The following is a 20,724-nucleotide window of genomic DNA, read 5'->3' on the forward strand; positions in this document are numbered from 1 at the left end:
ATATCTTGCGCTCATGACCGATCCGGTAGGAGGTAAGTTCTTGCAAATCCAGCCACCAAGGAACGAAACGATGAAGCCAATAATGGAGAGTAAGTATATAGTTGGTGATTGTGGATATTGCGATCATTTCCCCCTGTTCAATTGGTCCGGAGGTTATCTCAACAAGGGGTGTATCGACATAAGTTGCTGTCATTCAATAAGAGGTACACTCAGTTCAACGCAGATAAAATCATGACTCGTATTGTTCTGCCCGACGGCTTTAAAGTAAGTTGATGTTATCCAAGATGGTGCACTGCACTGGCTGGAGGCATAGAGAGGACTAGGAATACACGAACCAATCAGAGGCTGGCGGACGGCAGCTAGCGTGACTTCCAATCTTGGCAGGACTTTTTGAAGCCCGGCCGAAAAACATTCAGTCAGTCTTTGTGTTCTTGTGTTGACGCGGCCGTTGTCATACTTCATCGCCTTGACCACCAATATCATTACGTTCCTGTGATTAGCTTGGTGTTGCAATCAATACCTGTCTTGGGCTGCAGGTTCGCGTCGGTGCTCGTTCAAGGTAGTGACTACAGTTCTCTCAAGACCGGGCCACTAGTAGTGCCTTTGTTCCTCGTCCAATCAGAAACCGCAAAACTCTGAAGCCGGCCGGGCGACGGAGTGCCTGGCAATCAGTCAAGTCACTGCAGTGATATCTTCAATTTCCCCGGCCTTTGTCGGTGGTGGTTCCTTTCCCTCTACATCTACCCATTCCTTCTCACCATGTCATCCCACGACACTCAGTTTTCTCGATTGAAGAGGAGGAAGCTGGACAGTGCCCCGGAAGGCGAGGAAATTCCTGCGGTTGTCACCTCGCACACTCAGCTGCGGACTGCATTAACCTTTCAGCAGAACCCTGCTGAATCTAAGCAAGGTACTTCGTCTAACGTCTATACTGGACTGTGATTATTGACAAAATGTATAGGGTTACGAAAATTTAAAGATTTTCTCAGTTCTATCGTGCAGGCAGAAAGCGACGGCGAGAAGGCCAAAAAATTCCGCATTCTCAAAGCTTATTGCGATTCGCAGTGCTCTCGACTTAACGAGAATGAGGCGGTTTGCTTCACTGACCTGGTTCAGACCTGGAACTTTGCTGACAGCAACAACAACGAGTCTTTACTGACCACGGTTCCCGCTGTGCTCGCTCAATTCTTCAAGACTGTCTCCACCAATCTGGACTTTCGGGACTTTGGCTTGGCATTATGCAAGTATCTCCTACAGAAAGAGCAGCTGAAGCTGTTCAACCGCGGCTTGACTGCGGTTAAATCAAAAGAGCATCTTATCTCCCCTTGCCTCCGTCTTCTGACGGAGATGGTCACCTTTGACGGGGGTGCTGTTGCACGCCAGGTATACCAGGCGCGCCACGTGACGTTCAAGCGCGTGGAGTTCTTCCTGACCCCAAACAAGGCTCAGTTGGAGGAGATGGCTGAGGAAGGAAATAAGTCTACGCTGCGGAGGAACGCTCAGAAATACGTCCTGGCAAATCTGAAGTTCCAGCACGCCAACGCCAAAAGTGATATTATCGAGCAGCATAAGGTGATCAGAGCATTCCTCGAATATGTCAGGAAAGACCCTCGCGATATCGTTCTCGAAATCCTACAGTGTATTGACCGAGATGTCATTCGCGATGCTTCCATCACTCGCAATGCGAAAACGAAGTTCTTCAGCCGGTGGAACCTTGAGCGACTGGTAACCTTGTACGGATATGATCGCGAGTCAGAGGAGCCCAACCCCAGCGGCATTTCGACTGCAAACGAGGCCCACAAGATTCTGATGAATGTTTGCACGAATCCTGACCTTGGTGTGCTTCTTCCGGACAACGGCTGGTATCCCACCGGCAGCGACCCGGAAACTTTGCCGACGGACGACGATACACTGATTGACCTGGGCCTGGACTCAGCAGTTTATCTTGACAAGTACAACAAGACTGTGCCTGTTCGTAACGGGACATTGTCCTATCTGGCTCAAGCTCTCCGCCCAGATGCAGATAGTCTTCAGATTGAACTTCTTGTTGCCATCTTCAAAGCGGCACCAGAGCTTGTAGCGGATTATTTTACAAAGAAGACCATGTTCACCGCGGACCCGAAACCTACTGCATCCTGGATGGCAGAGTCTGCCCTCTTATTCTCCACTGTCCAGCTTCCAGTTCCTTTGAACTGTGGTTACAAGGACAAATTGCCCACAATGCCACCGCCAGTGTCAGTGGTCATTGAGAATGTCCTGCCTCGCCCTCTGTCACAGAAGATCCTTAGTCGCTGCCTGAACATGAACACAGAGATTGTCACGCTGTTTGCCGTGAGAATCCTTACGATCGCCTTCAACAAGCTGCGAGCCGTTCTGAAGATCTTCAACTCGGATCACGGCGTTAGCCAGTCGCTGTGGACTCAAGCGGCCGACAAACTGATTGCTGAGTTCTGTAGGAGATGTCCAGCTGTCAAGGAGGTTATTGTGCTATTCAAGAGAACTCCCAAAGATGATTTACAGCAACAAGATGCGGTCTCGGAACTCCTTGTGTGCTACTATGAGGTTGTTCCAGATGCTGCGTTGGAAGAGGGATTTGATGTTGCTTTAGTAATGGTTGATATCCTCAAGAAACTAGATGAGCAGAATATTGACGCAGACGACTCCGAACTTTTGCTAAGTCAACTGCAAAACCTGCTCAGAATTACCCAGCAGTCTTCGTCGATGCGTTGGTGGCAGCAGCCAGGTGAGCGTTAAGAATTTTTTCGCCCAAGTGTCGATATGCTAACAATTGCAGCAACTATGCAATATTCGGCCTTCACCTCTATCTTGAAAGTTCTGGTGCAGGCCCCATCACGGGAATCCTTGAGTGAGATCAATAACCTGCTTCGAAAGGTACTCAACGAGTACTCCATTATCCAAGACATCTCTGTCTTCCCTTCGATATTATCTAGCTTCGAGACCACCGATTCGGACAAGCTTCAGCACCAGTTGTCCTTCTTCGATAATTGTGTCTGTCGTATCGCCAAGAAGCCCGTCCATTATCAAGACCTGCTTGAAGCCTCATTCCAAAAAGCTTCCAGGCCGGTGAGTCTCATTATCGCTGCTATCCTTGAACAGTGGCCGTTCGTGGTCCAAACTGGCGATAAAACTACGGAGCTCGCCGTCAGCGCTTTGATTGCGAAGCTGCTCGGGAGTCTCAAACACGCTGGGGAAGACTCCAAAGCCTTGAAAGCTGCTCGGGATACATTAATGGATGGCACTGAGAACAAGAAATCCAAGTCAATCTTGAAAAAGGCGTGGAAAGAGAGTGAAGTGCCGGAGGACGACTTGGTCGATGAACTCCGTGCCTCTAAACCAGGAAACTCGTCCACTGAACTGATTGGACAATCAGAGGTGGACTTAGATGAGATTTTCGGTACTTTGCCCGCGGAGGGCACAACCCATAATGAATTGTACCGATGGGAGAAGGATGAAATCGACGTGGCAATCGAGCAGGGTCGGATTGCTGATTTGATGCTCTGTCTGTGCTCAGCGCACGAAGAGGTCCGCAGGCAGGCATTTGCGAATGTGAATCGCTTCATGGCGAAGCTTAAGGTTAGTCTACCCGTCCCATATACACTGCTACTCGCCATTGGCTGACTTGCAACCCTAGGACTCGAAATACGTTGAATGGCGGTCCGTTTATATCCTTACGGGTGAGCTGCTCGAGACAGTCAAGGAGCTCGGTCTTGAGTCTCCTGTACCGTGGATCGTTGGGGAATGTGCCTCCAGCTGCCTCGATGTCCTGACTAACCCAATGCACAAACTGTATGGCAAGGTCAACAAATTCTTGCAGAAAGCTCCTTCTTGGGAGTTAGAGAAGATCCCGTCTTTCTGGATTGATAAGATCTTGCTGCATGAACCTGAGCTTGATGATGGGTACTTTGAAGAGACCGGATGGTTATTTGATTTGCTCATCAAAGGTCTTCGCACTGAAGTGGTATGTTGCCTTCGCTGCTATCTCCCCTGCCTCCATCTGGGTACTTACCGAAATTGCCTAGGACATGGATATCTATCGCCGCGCCAACGTCTTTGAACGGTCCCTCTCCTACTATGAAGCACCCAGCGCATCCCACTCGGTCAAGAGAAAGATTCTGCAACTCCTGTATCGCACGACTCAAGTGCATGGTAGTACGACGTTGATTACGAGAGCAGGCATTATGAGCTGGATCCAGAGTCAGATCCCAGCCGTGACGGCTAAAGAGACGCCTACGTTCACGGCGATTGCTCACTCCCTGCAGCGGACCTCTGACAGCGATCGGGTCGAAAAATGGAGTGGAGGAGCCGTGCTGCGAACGGTTGAGAAGATTGCGGGCTAAAGGGCTACCCGTTGGAATTATCATACTAGTTGTATATGCTCGATAGACATGTGTTGGAATCCAATTGGCGCTCGGTTGTGGTGGTATACTAGTGCAACATGGAGATACTCGTAAGCTCAACGCCGTTTGGTCTGACCTGGGCCAGATTGTGGTAATGAGTGAATAATCGCAATACGTGAGACACGCAGCCATGCACCATTTCATCATGATTATACCCCCCATGAATGGGATCTAGCAAGCATAGGTTGCTCTGCGCCACAGTAAGGCAAGAGACTGGATGCAAAGGTCGAGGCAAACGGGGGTAGTAGTAGATTGGGAGAAGAACACGATCGTCCGAGAAATACAGCCATGATGCGTATAAGCGTAATGCATACTTCCAGCGTAGAATTCTGCCCAAACGGTATGACAGCACTTGAATGATAATAAAACTAATAGTGAGATTGAGAGCAATGAAGGTGAAGTGGTGACCGGAAGAGCAATCATTGTTTGACTGAGTGGTTTGAGTGGTGGCAGGCGAATTGCCCGATTGGGCAATGCACACGTTTTTGCGGTAAACTTCGCCTCGATGTGCTTTTGCCCGCAACTTTCACCCTCTCTCCTCGTCCTCCTCTTCTTCCCCCCAAAACCCGCCCCGTTTGACACCTCCCTCCTCCTCTCCCCCCATACGCTCACTCTGTTCCTGCAGCCTTCAGCTTCGTCCCTATCCGGTTCATTTCCAGAAAACGATCTAAGTATCACTTCCGAGAGAGTTCTTCTCAGCTGAAAATTTTCGAACTGTTGTGGTGCCCCTCATCCGCGTTTCCCTCCCGACCTCCCTCAAACCAGCTTGAATCTCGACCGATCGAAGCTCCCTCCGCCTTTCGGCCTTGCCACTGGCAGGCGGCCTTCCCATCTTGGCTCGTTCGGCCTTTCAACAAACCTGTCGCAATTCTTCCCAAATCCTCCCTAAACCTCAGCAGACACACCTGAATCACTCAACGTTGTGCTTGACCCTTATCCTCTCGTACTCCACTACCGCTTTCCATCATCAACCCCGTCGGCAACCAATGAGATCGTCGTAAACCGAATCCCCCCTCCCCGGATAGCATCACACACTCTCCACCTAGCCATCCTCATGGCACGACGTTACCACATCGATGAGCTGCTATGGCTGCGCGGATCGCCCCTGGTTGTTCGACCTCCTACTCTGCCGCCAGTAGACGAATGGATGGGGTAAGACATCTCCAGGACACTCCTCCATCCCCCTCCCCTCCATTTCATCAGCCCAAGTTTGTCACGAACCTAACACATTCCTTATTTCAGCCCCATCCCCGACCCTACCACACAACGCAAAACATCGAATTCTCGAGAAACTACCAATCCCAATGAAACTACACCCAGACGGCCGAGCCTCTTCGATACCCGTCACATCTCCCGAAACTCGAATTCAGGTAAAGAACACCACTGTCTGTTAGCCGAGGCGGATTATCACGGCCATCACTAACTCAAGCATCTGCTTCTGTCTCCCAGAGGATATCATTCTCGGGCCTCCCAAGACCGCATTCGCTTCTGCCTCTCGCATCGCTGGCAAGGGTTCCATAGACTCAACGGAAAGGTCGTCCAGGCCGCACGATTCCGAGGACCTGAAAGCCGACCGGTTTGCCTTCCGGGATAAGTTCTTCAAGGAACGAGATCCCAACGACCGGGATTTCGACCGACGCGATGGGAAGATGGGTGCCTTCAATGCTCGGCGCGGGGACAAGGAAGACTGGACCAATGGACGTCCTCGTCGCACGTTCGGGCAGGATGAACAGGACCGCAAGCCCAGACGGAATGGAGAGTTTGACAGATGGGATAACCGCGATCCACGCGAGTCGACCCACGATAGAACTGTGAGAGACAGCAAGGATACCCGCTTTGCCCCTCGCAAAGATGGAACTCCGGGGCGCGCCAGACATGAAGGAAGCTGGTTTCGAGATGATAATGCTCCCCACGATACCACCGACATGGAGGAAGACAAGACTCCAATCCGCAACCGAGAATGGCGTCGCGATCGACATGGCGCTGATCGCGACTGGACCCGCGGGGCCAAATTTGAACAGGAGCCTGAGTGGCTGGATACCAATGACAAGGATGAGTCTCGAAGAGTACATACACAAGAGGATTTCGAGCGTTGGAAGGAGAGAATGAAAGCCGGATCTCAGCCGCATGCAACGGAAAAGGACGAGATTCCTGCCGAAACAAATATTGCACCTTTACAGCAGGTGGATCATAGACCCACCGACGGGGAGATTTTCAGCACTAACGGCACTCCCTTCCAGCAGGACTCAACTATGGAACGCTTCTTCGGCTTGCTGAGCGAGTCTAAGCCTGCACCTGCACCTGCACCTGCACCTGCACCTGCGCCGGAAGTTAGCGCTCCCCCCGTGCAGGTGGAGGCGACTCCAAAGAAGGAGGCCCAAGCTTCTAAAGCTATGAAGTCGTCCCGCTTTGCTGGGCTTTTCAGTCCTCCGCCAGGAAGCCCTGCGAGAGACTCGGAACCTCAGCCTGATACCAGATCTCCAGCTCTGACACCTGCTGGATCCACCGACGCCGATCAAGAAGGGTTCCAACGTATTTTGCTTATGCTTGGGGGCGGGAAATCCCGCAATGGGACACCCCACAATGAGACTATTCCTGCTAACCGACCTCCATCTTTGGTGCAGGCGGAACAAGTCCAGAGTGCTGTTTCTTCACCTTCTCGAGAACATATCAAGCGGCAAGAATACCTGGCTATGCTGGAGACACCATCTCGAGCGGCTGGACCTCCCTTCAAGGAGAATCCATACCCTCAGGAAACACAGGCTCGTGATAGAGAGTACCTTCTTCGACTGATGCAGCAATCCACTGGTGCTACTTCAAGCGGTCCTGCTCCTGGTGGTCAGAATCAGCCTCACAGTGCTGGGCCAGTGCCCCCAATGATGAACCTGCCGGATGTGCTGTCTCCTCCCCCCGGTATTCCTCCTGTTCAAAAAGGCCCCAACTTCCTTGATGATCCAGCAATTGCAAATATTCAAAGACCCGATGCCGAACACCTTCGGAGACGGCCAGTGAACGGGCCCCCGATGGGATACTTTGACGATATCCCTTTCCCTCCCGGTGGTCAGGTTCCTATCACTCCTGGTGGAGCCAGAGCTCCTCACGGTCAAGGACATCCTCCTATGGGAATGCAGAGACCGCCAGGTTTCGAGCATCTGCCGCCCCCTGGATGGGCAGGTCCCCAGCTGCCTCCGCAGCCTGCTGGTGGACCGGCGCCTTTGGCTCCTCCTCCAGGGATCCCAACTCCTACACGAGGTGTTAACCCAAGTTATATGGCAAACATGATGCCGATGCATGGAAATGCTCCTCCGCTTAATGAGCGTGAGCCTTTCCCGCGTGCTAATGGCGGTGGATCGGCTGGCTTCCCCCCGCCTCCTGGGATGATGCCTCCTCCCGGCTACATGAATGGACCCCCACCATCTTTTCCGCCCATGCCACACAGCGGCGACGTTATGATGGGGCTTGGACCTCGTGGACAAGTTCCTTTTGAAGGAGGACCCCCGCCGCAAGGGCCTCCACCTTCGTCTCGGCATCTGTTGGAGATGTTCGGTCAAGTTGGCGGTGACGCCAGAGGTGGCATGATTGGTCCTGGACAGTTCAGATAAGCGAAAGAGTATGTGGGTTCGCGGTGTGCTCGATTGCCCGTCCTACCCTTGCTGACAGGATAATGGCTCTGTGACGAGTATCGAGAGGTTGTATCACCACTGACTTCTCTCCACTACGGACCAACCCCTTAAAGAAATGAGAAAATTGAGAGTAATAAGCGGACAGGAGGTCGTTCGTCTATTTGATAGATGATCTCTTGCGCAACAGCAACCAGCCTGGGTTTCTAGATGGCTTGGTGGCACCAATGAAGGTCTATTGCTCGATCGTGGTTCATTGATTGTAAATCAACTGTAGAAAGCATGTTGTAGACATTGTAGGAAACGTGCACGAGATGTGTTCCAGGCGAGACGGTATCATGGCCTCCTTCCGAATCTCCTTCCTCCACCACCACCTTCACCTCCTCCACCTCCACCTCCTCTCTCCTACCTCTCAACTGACCTTCTCACTCTGAATCCACCTGAACACAAAAACACTTTTACCCATTGCTTGACGTCTTTTGCATTTCGGATCTTTGACGTATATCATCCTTTATGGTCATTCTTGCAGTGCAGGAGCATATTCTCCCTGCTCCTACTGTCTTCTAGGATGCACAGTCTTCATAACTCAAGCCAACATTCACCTGCTGCGAATTCACAAACTCGGTCGGTGTAGAGAAGCTTCATTGAAGCTGTCTTCAGGTAATGGATGGTGTGAGTCGACACCGGTTCACGAGAGAAGATGTAGCTACACTATATTGGGCAACATATTCACTTGAAGTCATTTTCCATTGCGACTAGCTTCCTAATCTAAGCTTGTACTATATGCTGACTTCTGGTGACTCAGTCACAGCTGATCACAGACCATGACGCCAACATGATATCTCTTCCTTGCAACACTAAGCGATCCTCTTCCCCCAATGTCAAAGTCCGTACATTCACTCAGCGCGGAGAAGCAGAAAGTTTCGACGACAGCAAGGAGAACAACTTCGAGAATAAGAATGTCAGCCCTCCGCGCCGCCAATGCGAGAAGAGACGTAAACTTGAACGGCACATCACGGATATATTTGAAAGCCTGGACCTGCCGAGCGTTACGCGTGCCACCTCCCTCTTCGAACCGACAAAGCTTTCTCGTACAGAGGCATGCTCGATGGATATCGACCGATCAATCTTCTCGGAGATGGAGGAACTGAGCAGCCTACCGAGCACACTCTCTGCTTCACCCTCAATTGACCCAGCCGGGATTGCTGGCGAAATGGCAGACACAGCAGACTGCGCTATACCACCATCTCCCTCATACTTGAGACACAGCTATCGTACATGCATTCCCGTCCTCACCTCAGAATATACCTTAAGTCATCTCTCTGAAGATCCTGAGCTTTACGCAGCAGATATCCAGCCCCAGCAGACCCATGATAGCCGTCTTCATCACCAGCAGCCCTTCTCGCGTACCAGCTTCCCCATCTACGAAGACCCGGATGATATTGAAGTTCAATTTCAGGAGATCAAAGTGAACGTCTTTGCTCCATGGGACGAGGACAAAGAGAACGTTGATGAAGCGACCTGGGCAGGTGAACCAGAAGAAGGGGACCGACAGCACGAGAGCAGCACCATCACGCAGTCGACCAATCCCACCACCAGTAACGCCGTCAGCCTCTTTGGTGCCAATACCATGATTGAGACATATGATCTCAATCTACACCCCGAAGTAGAAATGGATATGGACATGGACCTCGAACTCGATCTAGATAATTTCACCATGTTCCCTGCCCCTGATAATAGCCTCTTCAGCACGCCGACGACAAACTCTACAGACACAAACGCCCTTAACCGGATTGCGAATGTTGACCCCACCGCTATTAATGGTCACGATCACGCATCCGCTTCCGGATTCTTTGACCCTGATGCAGCCCGCTTAGATGTCGGATCATGGACCCAGAACCCGGACCTCGTTGCGCCTTACCCAGTGGTTAATCCCAACCAAGGGCCTTCCATGAATGGGGACGACGTGAGCAACTGCATACTTGATCCCATGGCAGAAACTAGCATGAATCTCTCCGTGGTAGACTTCGGGTTGCGTGCGGAGGACGACCAGATCACGCCGGACGCGAGTGGTCTCTGGCTACCTTGGTCCGCCGCAGAGAGCGTGGCTACCTCCTCGGAGGAGATGGCCAGGCTTGCGCTCGCGATAGCGCAGCAGCGGGAAGAGGAGCAGCGGGCGCATGTGCAGGCGCAGATTGAAACGGCCGTGGGAAGAAAGAGAGTTCGTCGCAGGGCAAGAAGATTGTAAGCCTGTGTGACGTTGATCTGTGTTTGCGCTTGTATTTCCTGTAGATGAGCTGCGTGTGGTGCTGTGTGGTTACTTATTTGTTTCGTGTGCGAGTTCTTTGCATTCAGATTGCGGCGTTCCATCGGTTTGTTGTCTAATTGCTGTTGATTGTGAAATTTCCGAGACCGCAAAATGAGACTATTATGCGGTAATTTTCTTTAGGATTTGCTTGAATCTTTCACTTGGGTACGACTTCAAGAATCGTAGAGATGATTTAAAAAAGAGATTAAGGTAAGTATGGTGAAAGGGTCAAGGCGGTGCATTGTCAATAAGTAGTATATTTTCTGCCCTTCATTTCTCAGAGAAGGAATGAAACATATGACAGGCCGCTGAGCAAAGCACATAGTACTATCTTATAATCTGTGTATTGCCTATGTGGAAGGCTTTGCAAGCCTTAGAAGACACCGGTAGCTGTACAAAAGGCCGTATGATTTGGCAGGCCCTGATAACGATATTGAAGACTGTATAAGCATTGTAGGCCTTAAATTTTGTACAAAAGGCCTTACAAGCCCCGGTAGCAGGTTTGTTAAATTGGAAACATCCGCAAGTCACGGGCTATCATATTTGAAAGATCTAAGAAAATGTGTGACCCATATACTCCAGACTCATCAGCCCAAGATCACATATGCTCCACCAAGAATGCGCGAATAATTTCATGCAAGAATCACATCAGAAACTCATCACTCATAACGACCAAGGGCACCTTTACTCCTTTCATCGATTCCCAGTCATTGCCTTTGCCGTATCCCGAGCACTTCAGGAAGAGGATCACTCCTCGTCGAGGGCACAGTTGGGATGCATAACGTAGATGGTCCGCTCAACTTGTGCTGACTCATCAGCTGGGTCGACCAGACCTTGTCCACGAATAGGCATCAGAATGTTGTCCTGCCGCAAAGACATGAGTTAGCAGAAGCTCAGCGAAAAGAAAACAGCTGATGCGCATTACAATACGTACCTTGACCATCCGCTTCAAAACCTTGACAGCCAAGGAGCGTTCTTGCTCCAGATCCTCCTCAGTTTCCAATTCAGATTCGACTTGTTCCAGGTACCAGACCAATAGCTCTTCCTGTTCAACTCCTTCACCGGACATCGACTCATCGTCTCTGACACGTCGTACGATCAAATTCAAGATCTTCATGTACTTGTCATAAGTGATCTTGGTACGTGGGCGTGGCTGCTGGGGTTGTTGGGACGGCTCGCCGTCATCGCGCATGGGGCTGTCACCTTCGCGATCGCGGTCACCCATCTCATGGTCTCCATCAGTGGCGCGGCCGCTTGCAGCATTGACATCATCGTCAAATTCAACATCGTCCTTTTCAACCGTCACCATGCTCTGTCGCAATAGGTCGTAGGCTTCCCGCACAAAGTTAGGGATAATTTCCTCTACACAGTTGGCCTTCGCAACGGCCTCGGAAAGACGAATGAGGGACTCAAGCTGTCGAACGGTGATACGGTAAGAGGAGCGGCCCATGCCACCTTGAGCGTCACCGGCACGAAGTTCCTTGTACTTCTCGACCAAATAGGCCTTGGCCTCCTCGGTGAAGACAGGTCGGAATGTTCTTGCGAATCGAATGTAACGCAGTAATTGCTCAGTGCTAAGCTCCGGGTTGACTGCTTCATCGCGGTTCATGTGCACGTTGACAATGTGATCCGCAAGGTTGCGATCCACCGTTTCATTGGGATCATCACGAACCACGAAGAATAGATCGAATCTACTCATAATGGGAGCACTGAAGTTCAGGTTGCCACGCAACGTAGTCTTGGGGTTGTAACGGCCACCGATAGGGTTTGCTGCGGCGAGAATGGATGCACGAGCGTTGAGGGTAGTATGGATACCAGCCTTGGCGATAGAAATTGTCTGCTGTTCCATGGCTTCGTGGATCGCGACTTGGTCGCTAAGGTCCATCTTGTCAAACTCATCAATACAACAGATACCACCTCCGTTAGCCAACATGAGAGCTCCTGCTTCGATCGTGAATTCGCCTGTCTCCGCATCTTTCACAACAGCCGCGGTCAAACCCGCCGCAGATGAGGCTTTGCCACTGGTATAAACAGCTCGAGGATGCAACGAACAAACATACTTTAAGAACTGGCTTTTACTGGTTGATGGATCACCAACAATGCAAATGTTGATATCACCACGGAGCTGAAGGTTTTCTTGTTCTGTATTCTTGCTCACTCCTCCGATCAACTGCAGCAGTATGCCCTTCTTGATTTGCCGGTGACCATAAATCATGGGGGCAATGGAATCAATCAGGCGAGCGTAGATATATTCTGAATGGACGAGTTTCTTCAAGTCCTGAACCTCGTAGGGCGTAAGACTTTGGAGCAAAGCCTCCTGCGCCTGATCTTCGTCGGTCTCGGGATCTGAAATCTGGTTGAGCGAAGCTAAGATGTTATGTGACTGGCCATTCAATTGCTGTTTGGTCTGTTGACCAGGAGTAGTTGTGTCAGGCGTCACCATGCAGGCAAGGAAAGCGAGTCGATACGTCAGGTCTCTGATACCGAGAGCCTTCAGACCACTAACACCGCCACCACCAATGTCACTCCCCCGGAAAGCACCATCATCACGGACAGCTTCCGGGCGCACACCAGGCAGTCCTAACTGACTCACGTCGGGTACAACAATCAAAGTACCAGTGAAGATGCACCGCTCACCGGCCTTAGCACGATCAACCATCTCCCCTCGAAGGATGACGTCCATTGTCCGCGGCATGCTGCCAGTCGGGATCTCGTGAGAGGACTCCTGCAACTTAACCTTCTGCCAATCGACAAAAGTACTCTTGCCGATGTCCAGCCGCCAGGCGGTGCGATTCCCGCAGAGGTCGTTCGGGCATTGCGCAGGTTCAGTGTAGCGGAAAGTCTGTTCCACGTTGGGGCATACTGCCTTGCATAGTTCACAGGTAAAGGTTCCAAGGGACAATTCGGGCCGAATTTCAGAGGTACGTGTAACTGTACCTGATACAGAAACTAGTTTACCGATTTGAGAGGTCCGAAGTTGGCGCAATCGGGACACCAGGGGTAGATTGTAAAAAGCCAGCGAGAATAGTCGATCAGTTTGCTGGTGTCTAGTCTTCTCGCGAATATCGCGCTCCAACTCGGGATTATCGGACACGGATGAATTACCCGCCACCATAGAGGTACCGGCTTGTGAAGAGATGCTGCTAGTGGCGGTGGCCTGACGATGTGCCGCGAAGTACTCCGGTTCATACTTGGCGATCAAGTTGTTCAAGGCCTTGGTCAAAAAGGGCTGAAAGCGATAGTATTGGTTGGCGATTGCGTCTGCGAGAATGGGATTGCTCAAGGAGGTGAGGTGCGTAAAGTCCACGTAGAGTGTTGAAAGCTCGAATTTGGCCATGCCTCGGATTTGAGCGATATAGTACTTGTCGCTCAGAATTTCTGCCGACGGCGGGGGTGGTTGTGAGAGTGAGGGCTCCTCCATGTATGTCTCAAGCAGTTCCTCAAATGCTTGCTGCACTTTCTCTCCTGCAACATCGGTCACTGGGGGAGGAGGAGGGAGATAGGGATTGCGGAGGCGGCCGACGGTCGAAGCGTTCGAATCTGCTCCCTGCTCGTCTGGATAGCCATGCATATCGCTCATCGGTCCATTGCTTTCTGAGGGCGGCTGCGGTCGTGAGCTCGGGATCTGGTCCGAGTGCAGATGACGAGAGCCCGCCGTCGAGCCCAATTCGGACTGCAGAACGGCATCGAAGAGGGATGACATGCTGAAGGAGGATGGCCAGGAAAAGGCCGCTGGCAATACGAGGTAATGGTCCTTCTTGTAAACTGAATAATGTGTGTTAAATCGACACTCCGCGAGTTGATATTATCGTGATATCTCAGATCAATGTGCAAACTGTTGGCAGTCAATCAAAAGGACCAGCCTTGGGAGAAGGGGGTGGGTGGATTCAAGGCTGACTGAAAGGGAGGGGGGAATTGATCGAAATGTGTTTGGCACTTTTGCTCTCTGTATTGGCATTTTTCCGTCGAGCTTTGCGTGGGACGCGATCTCAACACGAACGCGTCGGTGATACATTGATCCGCTCCTAACGCGTTAAGTGGTTTTTAGATGCTGAGTCAGTTCCTGATCCCTCCTGTCGAGTGCCAAGCTGCCGGAATTAGGGCTTGCCATTTCGAGCCAGAGCTCAGGCCGGGCGGCACGGACTGACTCGGGACCGAGTGGTGGTAACCTACTGGAACCAAGCCATTACCACATTCCTACAATATGATCCATAGGGTCTCCCAAGACTCACCGTCTGCGCTTCACGACTCGCAAGACATTGTCAGCGAAAGTCCACTCCTCGGAGTCCTACACCCCTGGTTTTCCTCGCCATGCACTTTTGTAAAGTGTATACCTCAAGACGGCCATGCCTTCCAATTTCTTAGGGTTAACAGTGACTACCAGCGAGAGTAAAAGTCCTCATGGTACTCCTCCAAAGCAGTTAGTGCAGTGTTATCTGCGTTCAGCTGAACAGACATTCTCGCTCTGGAACTAATGCATAAGTGGAAATTAACCCATTGAGTGCGAGCTCGTACTTCCGACATTGACAACCCATAAGAAGTCATTCCAGCGCTCCACATACTGAACCTCTTCTGCCTAGACCGGGACAGTCCAAGGCATTAAGGCTTGCACTTCCGCGGTTAACTTTATGAGCTTGACTGCATGTTTCTACAGTAACTTATGGTGGAAAGATTCCCCGATTTGGACTGTGGTGGTGGTGGCATCGGCCGTATCATCGTAAGGACGGTGGTCCACTGCAGGCCATGTTGCAGAGGTGATTTGGGACTCGCGCAGAAACCGTCATCTCCTATTCGAGGAGAGCGGACCGGACCGGCATTGATATGGAGCAAAAATGGAGTACGTATTTGACTTTTGCAGCCGCCACTGTTGCCGTGATTGGTTCGGTTGGGAGACCCATCTAGTAAGAGGTTGACAGCTTTCAGAAACAATAAGTTACCACTAAACCAGTAAGAAGGGAAAACCTGGAGCTCCGCGAGTTACATATTGACAGACAAACCTGCCCTCCCTCCTCGTAGTCTCCTACTATGCCTCACCGACACCATCCTATCATCAAGGCGTTGGGATGCCCACGGTTAGGATGTGAATCTATCATCGGCATATAGAACTCGGTTGATATTGCCAGGGGACATGACCTGGGATCTGACAGCAAGACTGCTTTGACGTCACTATCGACATTCGTGTTGTGATCTTGCGAGGACACCCTCCGTTAAGTGGTTGAAACTTAGCTCGTCTAGCCATGCACCTACCGCAGCCACTGGCAGTATCTGCCAGCAATACGAAGGAGGTAGCACACGGCCTTTTCTTACGCTATAGCGACGTCTCTCGTGTCTCTTTGTTGTAGCCGAGAGACCTGCCTTTGTCTTGTCCTTGCGACCCAAAATCTAACGCCATTGAATGTGACAATCCCGATGTTCTGTTGGTTGGTCAGTGACGGTCATCATCGTTCTAGAGTCAGAGACGGCATAGGGAGCATAGGAGGCTGTTCAGCTTTGAACATTTGATACGCACGTCTTGTTCCCCTGAGCTTCGCATTTAACCTACCGGATGCGACCCGTATATCTCTCAATGACCTTTTACCTGTTTTGAGCCAGACAAGGCTATGTTCTAACCTTCTAGGAAATAGGCCAGCCTGACGAAGGGGGGTGGAGAAACAGGGAAAACACCTAATAAACCTTACAGTAGTAGTAAGTTCAAGTTAGTAACGAAACCACCATCGGGGACCTCCCCGAGCGTTCTCAGAACCCGGACCAAGCGGGATCCTTCCCGTCTGAAGGATTGTCAATGATAGGTTAGGTAGTCTGGCCACGGTGGGCTTTTCTTCCCCCGACATCCAATCATATGGAAATTTCGGGTAAGGATTCTATTTCCGCACTGCTTCAATCACTGCAGTGACATTCCTTTAAAACTAGCACTGTTCACCGGGGTGGGTTAAGGTCAAACTTGACTAAGAAAGTAAGTAGGTGGACTGCTCTCGGATCTTACTCCGTAGACAATGTAGGATTAACTAAAGTAATATCATTAGGTGAGCTAATGAAGGGCTGAGATTGAGCATCTTGAGATATAACAGCCCCCAGTATTGGACTTAATTCTTACCATAGGAACAGAGTTGAAAATTTAGACTAGCCGAAGGGAGGACATCGTGGGGCACTTTTCTCTCTCTTAGACAATAGGTCAGTTATTGGGTTAGGTAGGCATTCAGTCTAGCCTGAGCTTTCCCACATGTGGTGTTTAGTGGTTAGTGGGCATAGGCCGCTTCTTGCTGCGGGCTACCCATCATTTAATCATTCACGCCTGGATAAAATCGTCCAGGGTAATACTTCTTGAAATCCTCCCTCCCTTCCTCCCACCGCATCCCACCCACCTTCCCTCTTTCTTACTCTCCACCTACCTTTCCCCCTCTCTTCACTCCCTCCCAATCTCTATGTACATATAACCTGCCTCCCATCGGGTAGATAAACAGCATCTCTCCTTTCTCGTGGCCTGATTTTTGATTACTTGTAATCCTTCTTGGTCTTGTGGGCAATGATCATTCTTTTCAAGGCATGCAAGGGTTCTCATCTTCTTCAAAATGCAGTAACACCCATAGTTGCTCTCGTCTTCCCTCTTGCTCACTTACGCCACTTACTTAGAACAGCTAATGCTCTGATATTGGCACACACACATACACGCACACATGACCAAATCGACTAATCATCGTGGATCTTCTCTCGGGGCTGAAGGTCACCAATCGGGCGAATCTGTCCAACAACGTTGGTCTTCCTGATGTCTTCTCAGTACTTTCCTATGAAGCGCTCACCCTTCCACTCGTCCAGGAACAGCCAATATTCCCCCTCGAGTTCCCACTGAAATCGACCATCGAAGTCGTTCCCCAGAAATTCTAAGCTCAGCCTCTACAATGACAACCTATTTGTTTGTCGACGACCAACTAAGCCCTCGTGAGCGAAGGGCGCATGTCATGCGCGAGCATAACCGGAAAAGAGGTCTACGGCGAACTAGTACTCAGTCTGGGGGTCAAAATGTAAGCTTCGTGACAATTGACATCAGCTGGCGTGATTTATGGTTTATTTGGCTCTTGGGGCGTCTGTGACCTTCTCTCTCTTTGGTTATCTTTTTTCACCTCTACTCACTTACCATGACCACTCATTGTGCTGACATGCGATCGATTTGTAGAACCCAACTAATCCTCCTGCACCAACACCAACCTCACATGGCGCCTTGAATGTCTGGTATCCCTCACCCGCAACGAGTCTCGATTCGTTCAGAAAGGATCCCTTCGACAGCTTGCCAGCTGTCAATTCTCTGACCGACCAAGAGCTTGCCGATGCATGGGTGAGCAAGTTAAGCTACTGGTCAGGGCAGAACCACTATATTAAGTTTCAAATCTATAAAACGGCCATCGCCCATCCGGTGTGTTTTCAGGCGGTCATTCTCGCTTATTGCGCTCGCTGGAGAGCCCGGCTCTACCGTCATCAATCCAGCCCGGAAGTTGAGCAGCATCTGCTTCGGGCTGCCACCATGCTGGAACAAGCAAGTCATCAGAAGAAGGATAGTAATCTCGCTATGGCCTTTGCTGGAATGTCTCTACATGAGAATCGATTCGGTGATAATGAGTCCGCTGCTATGAATTACGAGGATCAGGCTGTTGGAATCCTGCGCATGCGCGGTCGGCAGGACCCTAAGGGCGTCGATGAGGTTTTCCTGCATTACGTGCGTATTCTGAAGATGCCACGAGAGTTTGCACTGAGCCATGATGACCGAGTACACCTAGTTCATCTTGTTCGAGGGGCCAAAGAATTGAAGCGCAAACATAACACAGCTGCATACTTGAGCTCTGTTCCTCAGCGACGTACGGCTTTTCAGATGGCTAGTCCACTCTTTTGTTCGCTTTGTCCTGGACCTTGGCCAACCTCAGTACCACAGGGCTTACATAAATACGTGATCGATCTCAACATCTCCAGTCACGAGCTCAGCCGCACCGCCTGTTTGATCTACATCACAACTGCTCTATGGGAGTTCCAGCACGAACCAGATAAGACCAGTCGATTCCTTGCGCATCTCAATGAGCTTGTCGCACAGTATACACTCGACAGAAACCCCGCATGTGAGACTTTCATATGGCTTCTGATAGAGGAACGCTGTAGTCCGGACCTACGGGAGTCAGAACGAGCGTGGCGGACGGGAGAGCTTCTGAAAAGAATCAAACAACTGCCACCCGTCTTACGAGGCGATTTTAGCAATATTTTGTTCAGCTATCTCATGCTTGAAGATCCTGCTGTAGAAGCTGGTGAGTTCGAAAGAGAGATTTTTGCGCTTCGGATTTGAGTTCGCGCGCTAGACTTTTGGATATGCTCTATCTCTCTTTCTTCTGGTTCAGAGTCTATGCGTTGCTTGGGCTATGTTGACCTAGGAGTCTAGTTCATGCCGGAGCCATATTTGGGTACATATGGAGCAAGAGGTCTGTCAACATTGGGCTTTCAGCACATGGCTGTCCTGGCAGGGGAAGGAAAAAAGTGCAAGAGTCAAGGCATTTAGATCGAGCGCTTATGACGTATAGGGTCGGAAGTCTAAGTTTGCGTTGCCTGTCAGACTGATAACCCAGAACAGTCTAGCCTGAAAATCCAACCCAGCCAGCCGGACCACCACACCAATGGGCCATCATCTCGTGTTTGATGCATTTCTTCATTGGTGACATCGCACCTAGCGGGCATGTGTTCTGGTCGAACTCGGCACAGTTGGGGAGTAACCACTGAGAATTGTCACTGGCACAAGATCCCTGCTGCAACTACCCGTCGCGGTTCCGCGAGAGATAAAATCCTGGAAAGTCACGCATTGACCTTGCTTCCAATTAATCGAACGGACCAATTGCAAGGGAGAGAGATCCTCTTGAGCGGCGTGTTCGTTTCTCTCGCAGGCTGGCCGATAGTACTACGGAGTGGTCAACGGATTTCTTGTTTTGAGGGTATCTGCTTTTGCACATCCTCGCTTGCTATGAGAGTCGAACCATTGATCGCGTGGGTGTTCTTGAAGGACGAAGCAGACCCACTTCCCATGATCTTTCTTGATCTCCCGTCACATGAACTACTGATCAAGACATGAATATATACTATATATATGAACTATTTCAATGAGAGGAGCGACGAGCCGGGAAGGCTGCTGCGAGGTGTTCAAGATATCGGTCACTTCATTTAGCAGAATCTCAGCAAGAGACCTTAAGCTCTACAACATAGGAGCTTTGTTCGAGACAATGCTGTCTTATCGTCTTATTTGAACTTTGGCAGTAACTGTTAATGATCATGGGCATGCGAGAGAGAAACCGCTTCTCCCCCCTCCCCCCAAACCGCCCCCCGCGAGCTCTACGTAAGCACTTAACTCTTCATTCGACCTCCGAAATTGGACAATTGCAGCAAGCTACGAGCGCAATATATCCAAGGGACACGAAAAAAAGCCACCTCGAGAGAAGATGTATAATGGTAACTAAAATCAAGAAGATACGTAAGAATAGTAAAGGAAAAACCCATCGCTCCGCGTGACATCTGCCATGAGAGCGAGAGAGGGGGAAAGCTTTTCGCCACATGTCCCACACACTCGTCCGTGCATTGCCCAGCTAGGGCCAACTTCGGAGGAGACAGCTGTGGTCCAGTAATGAACTAGCTCTGTTTCTCGCCGACAGTGTGCGACATTGCAGGCAGACCCCCAAGGCCTAGAATCTGGACGGCAATAACAGCGCAATCTGGCGAGAATTCTGGGATCGGCTTGACTGGTTACAATAAATGTCGGAGGTTGGAGGCCCAAGCACGGGAACTGAAAGTTTGAGGACCTGATATCATTCGACTCTCATACCCAGTGGGTCGGGGAATTGATAGTTGACATTGACATGGACATGATTGAGTTGATTAGTTATCGATTCCGAGGAGACGGACACGTTGTCCTGCCACCTGCCTTTATCGGATTCAGAGTAGACTCGCTAGTGATAGCATTGACCAGGTAAACGGGATGTGATGATGTGCGTTGGTGGTGGCAAAGATGAAGATGGAGGGGTGGCATTTGCTGCATGATGGCCCGCACCTGCCTGCCTACCAAGCTTAATTCGTGGAGCTTGCCCTCTTCGAACTCGATCACACTCGTAGGAACACGACTTTTTTTTTCATTGCGTCGAATGAAACAGTAGGTCTGTGTCAAGTGGCACGGCAGAATTGTGGCTGGGGAACTGCTTAAAATAGCCCCTTCCAGCCACTCGCTCCGGATTGACTTCTGCAAGTTGCAATACGCGCTCTGTGAGCGGGATGAGGTGGATTGAGTTGACGGACAAATCCGTCACTGTGGTATCTTCTGCATTGGCTGACTGGCCAACGTCATTCACCTTATCTTCAACAATGG

At 50.7% G+C, this 20,724-nt stretch overlaps 6 protein-coding genes across 6 annotated transcripts; 5 read left to right on the forward strand and 1 right to left on the reverse strand.

Moving 5' to 3' along the window:
* Positions 1 to 485: 485 nt before the first annotated feature.
* Positions 486 to 4,506, forward strand: BP01DRAFT_309492 (NPA1/URB1 family protein). Its single transcript, XM_025572382.1, has 5 exons — positions 486 to 910; positions 962 to 2,743; positions 2,795 to 3,594; positions 3,653 to 3,979; positions 4,041 to 4,506. Exons 1-5 carry the CDS (start codon positions 760 to 762, stop codon positions 4,356 to 4,358), a joined length of 3,378 nt encoding a protein of 1,125 aa, XP_025435623.1. The 5' UTR covers positions 486 to 759; the 3' UTR covers positions 4,359 to 4,506.
* A 485-nt stretch (positions 4,507 to 4,991) lies between these two features.
* On the forward strand, positions 4,992 to 8,281 carry BP01DRAFT_412567 (uncharacterized protein). Its single transcript, XM_025578956.1, has 3 exons — positions 4,992 to 5,570; positions 5,661 to 5,788; positions 5,868 to 8,281. Exons 1-3 carry the CDS (start codon positions 5,473 to 5,475, stop codon positions 8,018 to 8,020), a joined length of 2,379 nt encoding a protein of 792 aa, XP_025435624.1. The 5' UTR covers positions 4,992 to 5,472; the 3' UTR covers positions 8,021 to 8,281.
* Positions 8,282 to 8,873: 592 nt separating this feature from the next.
* On the forward strand, positions 8,874 to 10,334 carry BP01DRAFT_396322 (uncharacterized protein; the record flags this gene model as incomplete). The annotated part of the gene is made up of 2 exons (XM_025578466.1): positions 8,874 to 10,282; positions 10,331 to 10,334. 2 exons carry the CDS (start codon positions 8,874 to 8,876, stop codon positions 10,332 to 10,334), a joined length of 1,413 nt encoding a protein of 470 aa, XP_025435625.1.
* A 494-nt stretch (positions 10,335 to 10,828) lies between these two features.
* Positions 10,829 to 14,274, reverse strand: BP01DRAFT_387808 (MCM DNA helicase complex subunit MCM6). Its single transcript, XM_025577774.1, has 2 exons — positions 11,281 to 14,274; positions 10,829 to 11,210 (listed from the first exon to the last, which is right to left on the reverse strand). Exons 1-2 carry the CDS (start codon positions 14,047 to 14,049, stop codon positions 11,094 to 11,096), a joined length of 2,886 nt encoding a protein of 961 aa, XP_025435626.1. The 5' UTR covers positions 14,050 to 14,274; the 3' UTR covers positions 10,829 to 11,093.
* A 2,439-nt stretch (positions 14,275 to 16,713) lies between these two features.
* Positions 16,714 to 18,669, forward strand: BP01DRAFT_330935 (uncharacterized protein; the record flags this gene model as incomplete). Its single annotated transcript, XM_025573029.1, has 3 exons — positions 16,714 to 17,096; positions 17,160 to 17,365; positions 17,518 to 18,669. Exons 1-3 carry the CDS (start codon positions 17,021 to 17,023, stop codon positions 18,667 to 18,669), a joined length of 1,434 nt encoding a protein of 477 aa, XP_025435627.1. The 5' UTR covers positions 16,714 to 17,020.
* Positions 18,670 to 18,861: 192 nt separating this feature from the next.
* Positions 18,862 to 19,539, forward strand: BP01DRAFT_2853 (uncharacterized protein). Its single transcript, XM_025571451.1, has one exon. The coding sequence runs from the start codon at positions 19,054 to 19,056 to the stop codon at positions 19,441 to 19,443; it is 390 nt and encodes a 129-aa protein (XP_025435628.1). The 5' UTR covers positions 18,862 to 19,053; the 3' UTR covers positions 19,444 to 19,539.
* The last annotated feature ends 1,185 nt before the right edge of the window (positions 19,540 to 20,724 follow it).

The sequence above is a fragment of the Aspergillus saccharolyticus genome (assembly GCF_003184585.1).
Source record: "Aspergillus saccharolyticus JOP 1030-1 unplaced genomic scaffold BP01scaffold_1, whole genome shotgun sequence".
NCBI lineage: Eukaryota > Fungi > Ascomycota > Eurotiomycetes > Eurotiales > Aspergillaceae > Aspergillus > Aspergillus saccharolyticus.

What these genes read in the sequence shown, in the direction of transcription:
- BP01DRAFT_309492 (XM_025572382.1), top strand. Translation starts at nt 760, where the DNA reads ATGTCATCCCACGACACTCAGTTTTCTCGATTGAAGAGGAGGAAGCTG. An exon ending in CCCTGCTGAATCTAAGCAAG is followed by an intron (nt 911 to 961) that starts GTACTTCGTCTA and finishes CAAAATGTATAG; the next exon opens with GGTTACGAAAATTTAAAGAT. An exon ending in AAGGTCTTCGCACTGAAGTG is followed by an intron (nt 3,980 to 4,040) that starts GTATGTTGCCTT and finishes GAAATTGCCTAG; the next exon opens with GACATGGATATCTATCGCCG.
- BP01DRAFT_412567 (XM_025578956.1), top strand. Translation starts at nt 5,473, where the DNA reads ATGGCACGACGTTACCACATCGATGAGCTGCTATGGCTGCGCGGATCG. An exon ending in CCAGTAGACGAATGGATGGG is followed by an intron (nt 5,571 to 5,660) that starts GTAAGACATCTC and finishes TCCTTATTTCAG; the next exon opens with CCCCATCCCCGACCCTACCA. An exon ending in CTCCCGAAACTCGAATTCAG is followed by an intron (nt 5,789 to 5,867) that starts GTAAAGAACACC and finishes TCTGTCTCCCAG; the next exon opens with AGGATATCATTCTCGGGCCT.
- BP01DRAFT_387808 (XM_025577774.1), bottom strand. Translation starts at nt 14,049, where the DNA reads ATGTCATCCCTCTTCGATGCCGTTCTGCAGTCCGAATTGGGCTCGACG. An exon ending in TTTTGAAGCGGATGGTCAAG is followed by an intron (nt 11,211 to 11,280) that starts GTACGTATTGTA and finishes TCTTTGCGGCAG; the next exon opens with GACAACATTCTGATGCCTAT.
- BP01DRAFT_2853 (XM_025571451.1), top strand. Translation starts at nt 19,054, where the DNA reads ATGTGTTCTGGTCGAACTCGGCACAGTTGGGGAGTAACCACTGAGAAT.